At 53.8% G+C, this 11,082-nt stretch overlaps 1 protein-coding gene across 1 annotated transcript in view; it reads left to right on the top strand.

Annotated features, from left to right (window-relative positions):
* The window catches only part of CDH23 (cadherin related 23), a 459,756-nt gene that overhangs the window by 418,255 nt on the left and 30,419 nt on the right, over positions 1-11,082 (top strand). The window contains exons 37-41 of the mRNA XM_054522498.2: positions 3,215-3,436; positions 3,723-3,842; positions 4,871-5,051; positions 9,882-10,015; positions 10,486-10,695. Of these exons, the coding sequence (XP_054378473.2) occupies positions 3,215-3,436; positions 3,723-3,842; positions 4,871-5,051; positions 9,882-10,015; positions 10,486-10,695 (867 nt within the window). The remainder of the gene's footprint in view (positions 1-3,214; positions 3,437-3,722; positions 3,843-4,870; positions 5,052-9,881; positions 10,016-10,485; positions 10,696-11,082) is intronic.

The raw sequence follows: 11,082 nt of genomic DNA, 5'->3' as shown, positions 1-11,082 counted from the left end.
CCTTCAGCTATCACCTCTAGCCTGAGATAACCAAGCAGTTCGTTCTTCTTCCGGCTCTTCTGCCCTCCAGAGTGAAACTACAAACCTCTCCCTGATGTTTCTGAGACCCTAGCACAAAGCTGGGCGTGGAGAAGGTTTTATTGCACTTTTATCTGAATGGACAAACCAATGAGTGAGTGAGTGACTGTGTGATGGAGGAGCGGAGGTGATCGTGGCCAGGACCAGGGATCACAGGAGTGGAAGAGCACAGCCATTTTACTCAGTTTACCCCAGTCTAGCTGGAGATTCCAGGGGTTTTTCTGGCACTTTAGGGATCTTGGGTTAATAGGTGACTCCTAGGCTGAGGGGCAGAGGACACCCAGAGTCTGACTGCGTCAGGAACCAGGGTATCAGGACTCAATGGGAGCCAGGAATTCTGGGGGCCTTGTGGGTGGCCTGATCCAAGTCATGGGCTCCCTGGAGGCCCTTAGCCCTTGCTCTCAGGGCAGTGAAGGCTACAACAGAGGAAGGCTGAGGCATCATGTTATTACTAAGTGAACTTGTGCAGGCCCAGTCCCCCTGGAGCCAGGGAACTCCCCCAGGATGGGAGCCCCAGAGGCTGCCAGGACATAACCTAGGTCCTTAGGCATGCTCCTGGCCTTGTGACCCCACCTTGGGAGGCAGCCCAGGGCCCTTCCTGCTGGCATAGCATGAGCTCCCTTCCACCAGGGGAGGTACAAAGCCAACTGAGATCAGGTGGACACTGGGCCCTTCTCACCCTGACATCCTCTGGCAAAAGTGAGGGGGGTCCCTTAAGGGCAAGATCCTAGAGCACCACCCCATCTCAACACTTCCTGGAATGGCTTTGCTCAGGACACTGTTGAAACCAGACTCCCTCTGCCCCAGGGCCTAGCAGCCAGGGAGGGCCTGGAATTAGAGAAAGGGGAGCAATGGCCCTGCCAACCCCTTCCCCAGGCAGCTAGAGCCTCTGAGCTGGGCCCAGTTCCCTCCCCCTTTTCACTTCCTTTCTCCCTACCACACTGCCCACCACTGAGCCTCCTGGGGTTGCATCAGGATGAGACACAGGCATTGCCCAAGGACCATGGTCCAGAAACCTCAAGAACTGTTTCCTCAACACCAGAGCAGGACAGGAAGGGCTCAGCTGAGAGGGCCTTTGGAGCACTGACTTTCTCCTCCCTCCAGAGACCAGAGGAAGTCAAAACCACCTTCCCTCCCCAAGCCCAGACCTGGTCTCAGAGCAGGAGGGGCTCCAAGGCCCAACTCTGTTCAAACCCTCCAGTCCCAGCCCCTGCAGCCTGCACACTCCATCATGTGTTTGTGCTTGTTTTCATTAAAAACAGTGAAGGCCCCAAATATTCAAATAAAGATGACTGTCAAGGAAAGCCACCATGTCCATCTTGTGGCTCTGCAGGGCCTGGAGGCAGCTGTGAGTACTTACTACTGGTGAGGGGCCCAGCCTCGAGCCCTCCTGATTCCCCTTACCTGCCAGCAAGAATACAAGAACACCACATTGCAGGAAAGGGGCTGAATTCCAGCCTGCCTTTTGGGGAGGGGATGCTGACATTTCCCACTTTCCCAAACTCACCTCCCAAACTCCCTGAGCTAGAAACAACTTTATAAATCAAGCCAGGTCCTTTATTAAACAGACAAAAAAGGTCCAGAGAGGGGATGTGACCTGCCCAAGGCCGCACAGCTCCTTTTCAAGACTGCCAACCCTACCTGCTTTGGAAACCGTTTCAGCAAACACCCAATGCCCTCCACCCCCAAGATCCAGAGCTGCATCTCAGAGGAATCATTGCCTCCTCAGGGGCAGTGACAGCCTTCTTGGGTCCAGATCCCCTGCCCATCTGTCCATCCTTCCATTGGTAGCTCCAGAGCCAGCCAGTCCCAAGGAAAAAACCATATGAAAATTGCCTACATTGAGTTGTCTGTACCACCTGCTTTCTGTTCTCTGGCCTGGCAATGGCCTAGTCACATTCTCTCTACCCAGACACCTTTGCAGTGATTAACACGTTATTATTTTATATTAGTCACTCATTGTGGTTTGTATTAGTTAGGGTCCTGGCAGGAAACAGATGGCACACTCAGAAAGGGTTCAACTGAAGAGAGTTTAATACAGGGACTGTTTAGGAAGGCTGGTGAAGCACCCAGAGACTAGCACCAACCACAGGAAGCCACTATCACTCACATGTCCAAAGGGAAAGAAGAGGAAGTGATGTTCTGGAGCCCAGTGAAAGCTGGTGCTATGAAAGGGGGACCCCTGTCCCCAAGCAGGAGAAACACAGCCATGGGCAGAACCGCAGTGAGGAATGGAGGGAGTGTGGAAGAAACACCCCCGACTCTTTCTCCCAGCTGCTTTCATCTTTGACCAGGACCTCCCATTGGCCACGCCAGGAAGCTGGATAACAAGGGAGCCAGGGTAAGGCAGTCAGTCCACAAGGACATCTTCCCAGGTGGAGAAAGGCAGGGAGCGGGAGCCAGAACTATTTCTAGTTGATTCTTGAGTGCTGATTGCTGAGTTCTGATTAGCTGAATATTACTTGTGGTCCAATTGACTCAAGCATTGGCAGAGATGGCCGATCATAGGAAAGTATGTTGTAGAAGCTGTTCTTGCAATGAAGTTATGTTCTGTGAGTCTTATTTTTCACAGGTCAACCAGTTCTGCCCACGAAATTGTCACAAACCCAATGTCCTCCTTCTGAAAATGCTGAAAATATGTATTTCTTTCATTTACATGAACAATAGATGAAGCTTAAATATGGCATTGGACCGAGTGCCTCACATTCTTGCCTTTTGTAGTCTGGCAGGACACCCAGGCTCAGTAAGACACAGGCCCTGGTAAAGCTCTGAGAGGGGTGACTACCAGGGTTCATCCCATATGCCAATCTTAATCACTAGACCACTGTGCTAACAAGGATCCCAAGTTTGCATCTGGCCTTAGCAGTTCTGTGATTGATTAGTGATGTCTGCTGGGGGTCGCAGACATAGTGGTGGTGCCAGTGCTGTCTTGGACAGAGCAGTTACCTTACTTGGCTTTTGGTGGAGTTTTTGAGCTTTCTTTCTCTACCAGCCTGTGATCTACCCCCTGCTTTCTTCTCCTTGCCCTTTCTGTTTGAGTCACATGGAGTGAGTTCAGCCCAGGAGAACAGCCATCTGGATCCACCTCGGTCTCTCTGGCCACCTGACCAAGGACATGACCCACTCTTTTCCACAGGCCACCACGCACGTCTACGTGACCATTGTGGATGAGAATGATAATGCGCCCATGTTCCAGCAGCCCCACTATGAAGTGCTGCTGGATGAGGGCCCAGACACGCTCAACACCAGCCTCATCACCATCCAGGCACTGGACCTGGATGAGGGTCCCAACGGCACAGTCACCTATGCCATCGTCGCAGGCAACATCATCAACACCTTCTGCATCGACAGACACATGGTCAGCAGCTGATGGCAGGATCAGGACAAGGGGCGAAACCTATCCAGGGATTGGCGAGGAGTTCAGTGACACTGTAGGGGGATGGAGCAAAGATGCAGTCTAGGGGAAACTGTAGGGGCACTCAGTGCGGGAGGATGAAAAGTTTGGTGGAGTGGAGCTTGGGCTGGGGGTAGCAGTGGTTCCCCATCACGGCTCCAATGTCAGGGCCTACTTCCCAAATTGGTCAGAGGGTGCTGCAGACCTACCACACCTAGATCCATCCTTGTCCCTTCCATGTGTCCCCCAGGGTGTCATCAATGCTGCCAAAGAGCTGGACTACGAGGTCAGCCACGGCCGCTACACCCTGATCGTCACTGCCACAGACCAGTGCCCCATCTTATCCCACCGCCTCACCTCTACCACCACGGTGGGTGCATGGGACACAGCCCCAGCTTGGGCTTGGAGGTTGGGGAAGGACAGGACCCAGAAAGCTCCGATGCGGGAAGGGGTTAGGGGAAGATTGTCCAAGGGAAATGCCTAAATCCAAGACCCCTGTCCTAATCTCAGCAACTCACTCAAACTTGCTGCGTGACTTTAAGGAGGTCACTGAACTTCCCTGTGTGGCTACATCTGTCAGACGGGTGACAATACCTGCCCTCCTCTCCTTCATGGGAAAACCATGAACTCTGGGTTTCAAGTCCTTGCTCTTCCACTTTCTAGCTGTGTGACCCTGAGCAAGTTGCTTAACCTCCCTGCTTCAGTTTCCTCATCTGTGAAAGGAGGACAATACAAACTATGTTTTAAGGAGTGAGAGGAGCAAATAAAACCATGTAAGACAACCACAGTGCAGCAACAAATAGAAGTTTATGGCAGTACTATTATTATTTTTTTTTTGAGACAAGTTTCACTCAATTATTTTTTTTTTGAGACAAGTTTTTTGAGACAAGTTTTTTTGAGACAAGTTTTCATCCAGGCTGGAGTGTAGTGGCTTGATCACAGCTCACTGCAGACTCGACCTCCTGGACTCAAGAGCAATCCTCCCACCTCAGCCTCCCATGTAGCTGGGACTACAGGCTTGTACCACCATGCCCGGCTAATGTATTACTATTTTATTTTTTGTAGAGGTGGGGTCTTACCATATTGCCCAGGCTGGCTCTGCCTCAGCCTCCCAAAGTGCTGAGATTACAAGTGTGAACCACTGTGTCTGGCCAATAGCATTTTTATTAATATGATGATTGTGCCCATAAAAGGCTTTGGCAATAATGATAACTCATCCACATGCATAGCTTAAAAGCCCCACCCATATCTGACATCCCATGTGATTCCTGCGTGGGCCTCATGAGGCAGAATTATCAGGTCCATTTCACAGAGGAAGGAACTGAGGCCCAGCAAGCAGTGGGCCCAGCACAAAGCTGGCTGGGGTGAGGCCTTGGCTGAGCTTTTCCACCATCTCAGGTGTTTGTGAATGTGAATGACATCAACGACAACGTGCCTACCTTCCCCCGGGACTATGAGGGACCATTTGAAATCACTGAGGGCCAGCCAGGGCCCAGAGTGTGGACCTTCCTGGCCCATGACCGAGACTCAGGACCCAACGGGCAGGTGGAGTACAGCATCGTGGACGGAGACCCTCTGGGTGAGTGGGGCTTGGGGCATGCCACCCACAGGGTCTCACCTGCACACCCGCTCAGGGGAGGATAAGAAGGGAGGTCTCAAGGCATTTGGCCTCATCATTGTGTGATTTTGCCCTCTCTGGGCCTCAGTTTCCCCATCTATGACAATGATGGAAATAATCTTCTCCCACCTCTTCTTCCCAGAGATGTGGCGAGAATACCCTGTAATCTGGCAACAAGGGCTGGTGGTCTTGGAGGGACACAGACTCCTTTAAGAACATGATTAAAAAATGCCGTGTTGCATACCCAGAGGAAGGGCCCCAGGGCAGACGAGGGAAGCACATCCTTGCAGTGCGGGCAGAACACAGCCCTCGCCCTCAGGACCACAAACCCACACACCAAGGGAGCTCCTGGCTTGCTCTGCACATCTCATAGTCGCCCATTCACAGCCCTCTCCTTGGATGAAGAGCAGAGTTTGCCTTGGCCTTGAGGGCAACTTCTCAAGTCCATTTTCACTCATTACTATAGAGTGGGAATCCCAGACCCAAAGGGGCCAGCTAGGGTCAGGCAAGGAGCCTTCGTGGGAGATGGTGTAGGAAAGAATCAGGAGCAATGGGGACTGCGCAGCCGCAACTCAGCTCCTGCCAGTAGTAGCTGTGTCCAGATCCCAGCCTGGGAGTACCTGGGCCCATTTTGAAAAGAAAAGCAGAAATCCAAATCTTTGTGAAACATCCTGATTTTTTAATTGATCGTGCAGGAAATATTTCTTGAGTACCTCCAGTGTGCCAGCCATGTTCCAAGAGCTGGGGATACCAAACAGATGCAAATCCTTTCCCCATAGAACATACATTCCAGTTGGAGGACACGGGCAATGAATCAACTGACTAAGTAGATGACTTAGTATACTGGGAGGTGCTAAGGGCTATGGAGAAAAATAAAACCAAGCCGGGGGATGGGGAATGCCAGGGTGAAGGCAGCAATTGTAGGTTGGCAAACACCTGAAGGAGGGCAAAGGTGAGTCAAGTGACATCTGGGGAAGAGCATTCCAGGCAAGTGGAAAGGCCCTGAGGTTGGAGCATGCCTGGGATGTTCACAGAGAAGCAAAAAGGCCTGCAGCTGGGGGAAAATTGAGCAAAGGAAAGCATAGGAAGGAATGAGACCAGAGAGGTAATAGGGCCAGATGTTGTTGGGCCTTGAGGGGCATCATGAGGGCATGGCTTTTGCTCTGAGGTGGGAATCCTAAGAGGGCTTTAAGCAGAGGAGAGACATTATTTGACTTAGGTTTCAGCAGGACCACTCGGGTTCCTGTGCTCAGAACAGGCTGTAGGGGTGAAGGAACAGGAGCAGGGAAGTCAGGTGGGAGCCTGCTGCAATCCCTCAGGCTAGAATGAGGTAGCCGGGACAGGGTGGTGGCATCAGAGGTGGAAAGAGGTGGCCACCTCTGGTGTAATTCAGAGGTGGAGCCAGTAGGATGTGCTAACTGATTGGCTGTGGGATGTGAGAGAAAGTCAAGGTTTTGGCGTGAGCAACCTGAAAGATGATGGCATTGCCATTGACAGATGGAGGGCTGCAGCAGGAGGTCGTAGAGGGAAAGGAGGGTCGGTTCGAGATGTCAGGTAGGGGTTGCGTATACAAGCCAAGAGTTCAGGAGAGAGGTCTGGGCTGGAGACGGGTATTTGGGAGTTGTCAGCATAGAGGTATTTAAATCCAGGAAACGAAGAGCGGTGCGAAGATTCAACAGTGAACCCAAGGCTCGCTTGCAATTAAGAGGCTGGAGGAAAAAACAACAACCTATTTATAGAGGGCCAAAGTGAGAGAATGAGAGCCCCTGCTGGCCAGAGCTTATGGTGGGTCACTCTGTTCGGATACGCTACCCTTTCGGGTCCCAAAGTCTCCTCTCTGGCCAAGCACTAGGCCTTCCTTTTTGGAAACCAGCAGAGCAAGGGCCCTTCTCTTCTGCTGTTTTCACAAAGACAGAGATTTTGTCGTTTTATGGGAGTCCTTGGAGCACAGGAGGATGCCGGCACCTGGTGGAAAGGCAGGTGCTGGGCGAGCAGCTGAAACCCCTCCCCATGAGGGACCCGCTCTGCACTCCAGCCTCAAGGCACAGAGCACACACCTGTGCTCCAGCACAATGCAGACCTCCATGCCATGGCCTTTAAGTCACAATCAAAACTTCCCAGGTTCAATCCACACATGATTGGGATGAGCCTTAGGAATTTGGGACCTTGTAGGGGAGTCCCGGCAGACTAAGAGGCAGGCTCCCAAAGGAGTGAGAGACGCCTAGGAGTTTCCTAAGGCTGACCTGGGTGGGAGGCTTCCTCCCCCAAGGAAGGAAGAGTAGATATTTAGAGCCCAAAGATAACTTCGGGGTCACTGAGCGCCACCCACATCTCAGAGATGATCAATGAAGGTCCAGAGAGGTGAGGAAGGCTTGATGGTGCTGCTGACGTGGGTAACGACATCCATTTCCCACATCTCCTCCCTCCTCGGGGTTCATGTTGGTCACTGAAGGGTTGACAGATGCTACAGTCAGCACCGCTGTCTGGTGAGAGCTGGTTTCACAGTGCACCACTGCATGGAGGGACGTGCCTGGGACCCCAGCTTAAAGGTCGCCTTCCCAACACTGCAGCCTGAGGCTGGAAGGCTGCTTTCTATAGGGAGACAGATGCCAGATTTCTGAGCACTTACCAGCCCCACTGAGCCCTGAAGAGGAGCTGTGTGCTCAAAGAAGAGTTGGGAGACAGGCCACATGCACTTGAGTCTCTCCCACCAGCCGCTGCCTTCTCAGCTGCCTTTTCTGGTCACGCCCATTCCTTGGACCCCTTTCCTACATCCTCGTCCTCCCTGAAAGCTCCCCGTTCCTTCAGAGGCCTGCCTGGGCTCTCTTTCGGGATCAGCACACACAAGGTGGGCCAGGCTTTGTCCAGTACCAGCAAAACTCCATGGTGGCATCTCTCTATTAGCCCATTTTTCAGATGAGAACATCAAGGCAAGGCTCATTAAGATGCCCAAGGGCACACAGGCATGAAGTCCAGATGCAGACCTAGATATGACTGGATCAAAAGCCTATGCTTTTAACCTCCTGTCTCCAGGAGTTGTGGAGGGACGGGGAAGCCTGGCCCCAGAGCAAGCTGCCAAGGAAGACAATTTGCACAGGGGAACTAGGCTGGCTCAGCCCCCAGCCCCTCAGGCCTGCCTCCCTGAGCCTTCAAGGGAGTGGTGCTGGTGTCTCCTCCTGGCTTTGGAAGGAGAGCAAGAGGCCCTCTGCCTGCATATGGCCAGGGCTTGAGACAGGGCTGGGAAACACCTAGAAAGGGAATCCCCAGTTCTTTGGAGACCTTGGGGTGTCAGGCTCAGGAAATCCTGCTTTAAGCAGCTTCCACCCCCACAGGCAGGGTGAAGCCCATGGGACGGGAAGAGCCTGGGAGCGGAAGGGCTGGTGGGAAATCCCAGCTGCAGGTGGGACTGAGAGGGACTGTTTTTGTACATCAGAGTGTTAGGAGCTGGGGACAGGGAATTGTGAGGTAGGATGTGAAGAGGCAGGCAGAGAAAACTGGGGTGGGGGGGCGCCTGGCCCCCTGTCCTTGCTGTGCCCTGTGAGCTGTGTGCTTCCTGCTGTCTGTCCCAGAGCAAGTCAGTGCCCCACTCTGGGCCCTTTCTCCTAAGTGTTCAAAGGGAAAGTGAAAGAGGTAACTAACCTTCTCTCCGTTCCATTTCCTGGGGAAATGCGGAGAGGTGGCCTCTCTTCTGCGGGCTCTCCCAGCTCCCTAGCTCACGTCCCCTCAACTTTCTTCCTGCCAGAGCCAAAGCCCTCACCATTCTTGCCTCTCCAGCTGGGCTCGCGCTTGCTCACTGGTTTCCTTCCCCCTGTCTTTTCCCTCCACCCTCCGTGTTCTCACCCCTCCCCGGTCAGCTCTGAGTGGTGCTGTCTAGAAAAACACAAGTCCTGTGCGAGGCAATGGGTTAAGACCCAGAGCACTGGGTTTGAATCCTGATCTGTCATTCACTTGCTGCGGGAGTGCAGACAAGGGGTAACCCTTCCCTGGGCTCCCAGTTCATTTTCCAAAGGACACGAGGGACTGGACGGTCACTGGGCTGCCTTCCAGGTCAGCATCTGAGAATCTGAGGTTCTTGCTCTGGACTCTCAGACATGGGGCCCTGCAGCCCAGCCAAGAAAAGGACTCTGGGGCCACAGGGCCAGCGGGGCTCTTCAGAAATGTCAAGGAAAGGGAATCAGGGTCACCACAGACGTAGGGAACCCACTCTGCTTTCCAACTATAGCTCAATACGGGGACTGAATAGAGGGCATTGGGGGCTTCCCTGCCCCTCATCCGTCCTCTTCTGCCTGCCCGGTGCCTGCGCGTTCACCATCAGCAAAGCACTGCTTTGTGGTCAGCTCTGCCCTTCCCAATATCCTTTTTTACAAGCCATGGCATGTGGGACGGATCATACATTGCAAAGTGCCTGATGCCTTCATTGATCGAGAGTGCTTAGACAGTGGGTGCTAGTGTAGCAAGAAGCCCCCACTTTTTCAACATAACCATCTTACCCAGGTCAGTCTCTGGCCTGCCTGTGGCCCAGGGAAGGAGGCTGCTTGGTCTGGCACACGAGGGCATGAGTGGCCCGCGTCCACCTGCACCCCTGGTGGTGATCTGTTACCACCCACCTGCACATCCCAGCCCTTGCAGGTCCCAGGAGGATCTGAAGCTGGGGTCACTAGAGGACCCAGGCCCCAGCTGTCTCCCATCTCTGATGAGTGAGGCTTGCTAGAGGAAGCAGGAGGGGTCCTGGGGTCTCCGCAGCTCCTGCTAATGCCCGACTAACTCGGGCCTCTCCTGGGTGGCACCCAGGGGAGTTTGTGATCTCTCCTGTGGAGGGGGTGCTAAGGGTCCGGAAGGATGTGGAGCTGGACCGGGAGACCATCGCCTTCTACAACCTGACCATCTGTGCCCGTGACCGGGGGATGCCCCCACTGAGCTCCACAGTGAGTCTGGGGGCCCCACCCACTGGCTTCACCTCGCTGCCCCTGTACTTGCCACAGAGATTCTTGTAAACATTGTTACCTTTGTGCCACGAGAGGCCACAGGCTGCCCTGGAGCCAGGCCAGACCTGCCCCTGGGGCCCTTAATAGACCTCTCACCACATCCAGCACCTCTCTGGGGAGGCTGCCTTTCAGCACCCCTCTGCACCCAACCCCTGCCCCATCACTCTCTTCTCCATCACTGCCCCTCCTCTGCCTCTGCCTTTCCTGCTTCCCTCATCATCCTCTTTTCATCTTCTTGCCTTTTTAATGTTCTTTTTCTTCTTTCTTCCTCTCCCCATTTCTCTTTCTTCTCCATGACCAACTGCGCCCTCCCTCCCTCCATGCCGCCCTTGGCAAACCTCCTCCTCGGTTGCCATGCACAACATCCGTCGCTCTTCCTCCCCTCCCTCCTCCTTCTCTGACTGGCCCAGATGCTGGTGGGGATCCGGGTGCTGGACATCAACGACAACGACCCTGTGCTGCTGAACCTACCCATGAACATCACCATCAGTGAGAACAGCCCTGTCTCCAGCTTTGTCGCCCATGTCCTGGCCAGCGACGCTGACAGTGGCTGCAATGCACGCCTCACCTTCAACATCACTGCGGGCAATCGCGAGCGGGCCTTCTTCATCAATGCCACGGTAGGGCCTAGACTGACCCCTGGGAGCTTCCCAGGGTTTCCAGTGAAAAAGAGGACCCTGCCCTAGAGGCTTTTCTGCTGCCACCGTCTGGGCTCCACTGGGCTCCCGTTCCTCTACTGGGATGAGGACATCTCTGTAGGAGGCATGGAATCTTGGATTCCCCAATGAACCATCTCTGGAGTCCACCTAGAGCCAGCCCTGAAGCTTGTCATGTGCAGAGATGGGGCCAGAGCCTGAGGGACCACTTGGTTTAATCAAGATGCACCAAAGTTCTCACTTAGCCTCTTGAGGTGTCTGTAGATGGCCAACAACACCATCTCTTAGAAGCAGCAAGGCCTGGGCATGAGTGGGTCACTCTCGCCCCAGCGAGACCCTGCCAGCCCACAT

This window comes from Pongo abelii, chromosome 8 (assembly GCF_028885655.2).
Source record: "Pongo abelii isolate AG06213 chromosome 8, NHGRI_mPonAbe1-v2.0_pri, whole genome shotgun sequence".
Taxonomy (NCBI): domain Eukaryota; kingdom Metazoa; phylum Chordata; class Mammalia; order Primates; family Hominidae; genus Pongo; species Pongo abelii.
The sequence above is the reverse complement of the archived record's forward strand: the minus strand, read 5'-3'. Positions and strand labels throughout refer to the sequence as shown.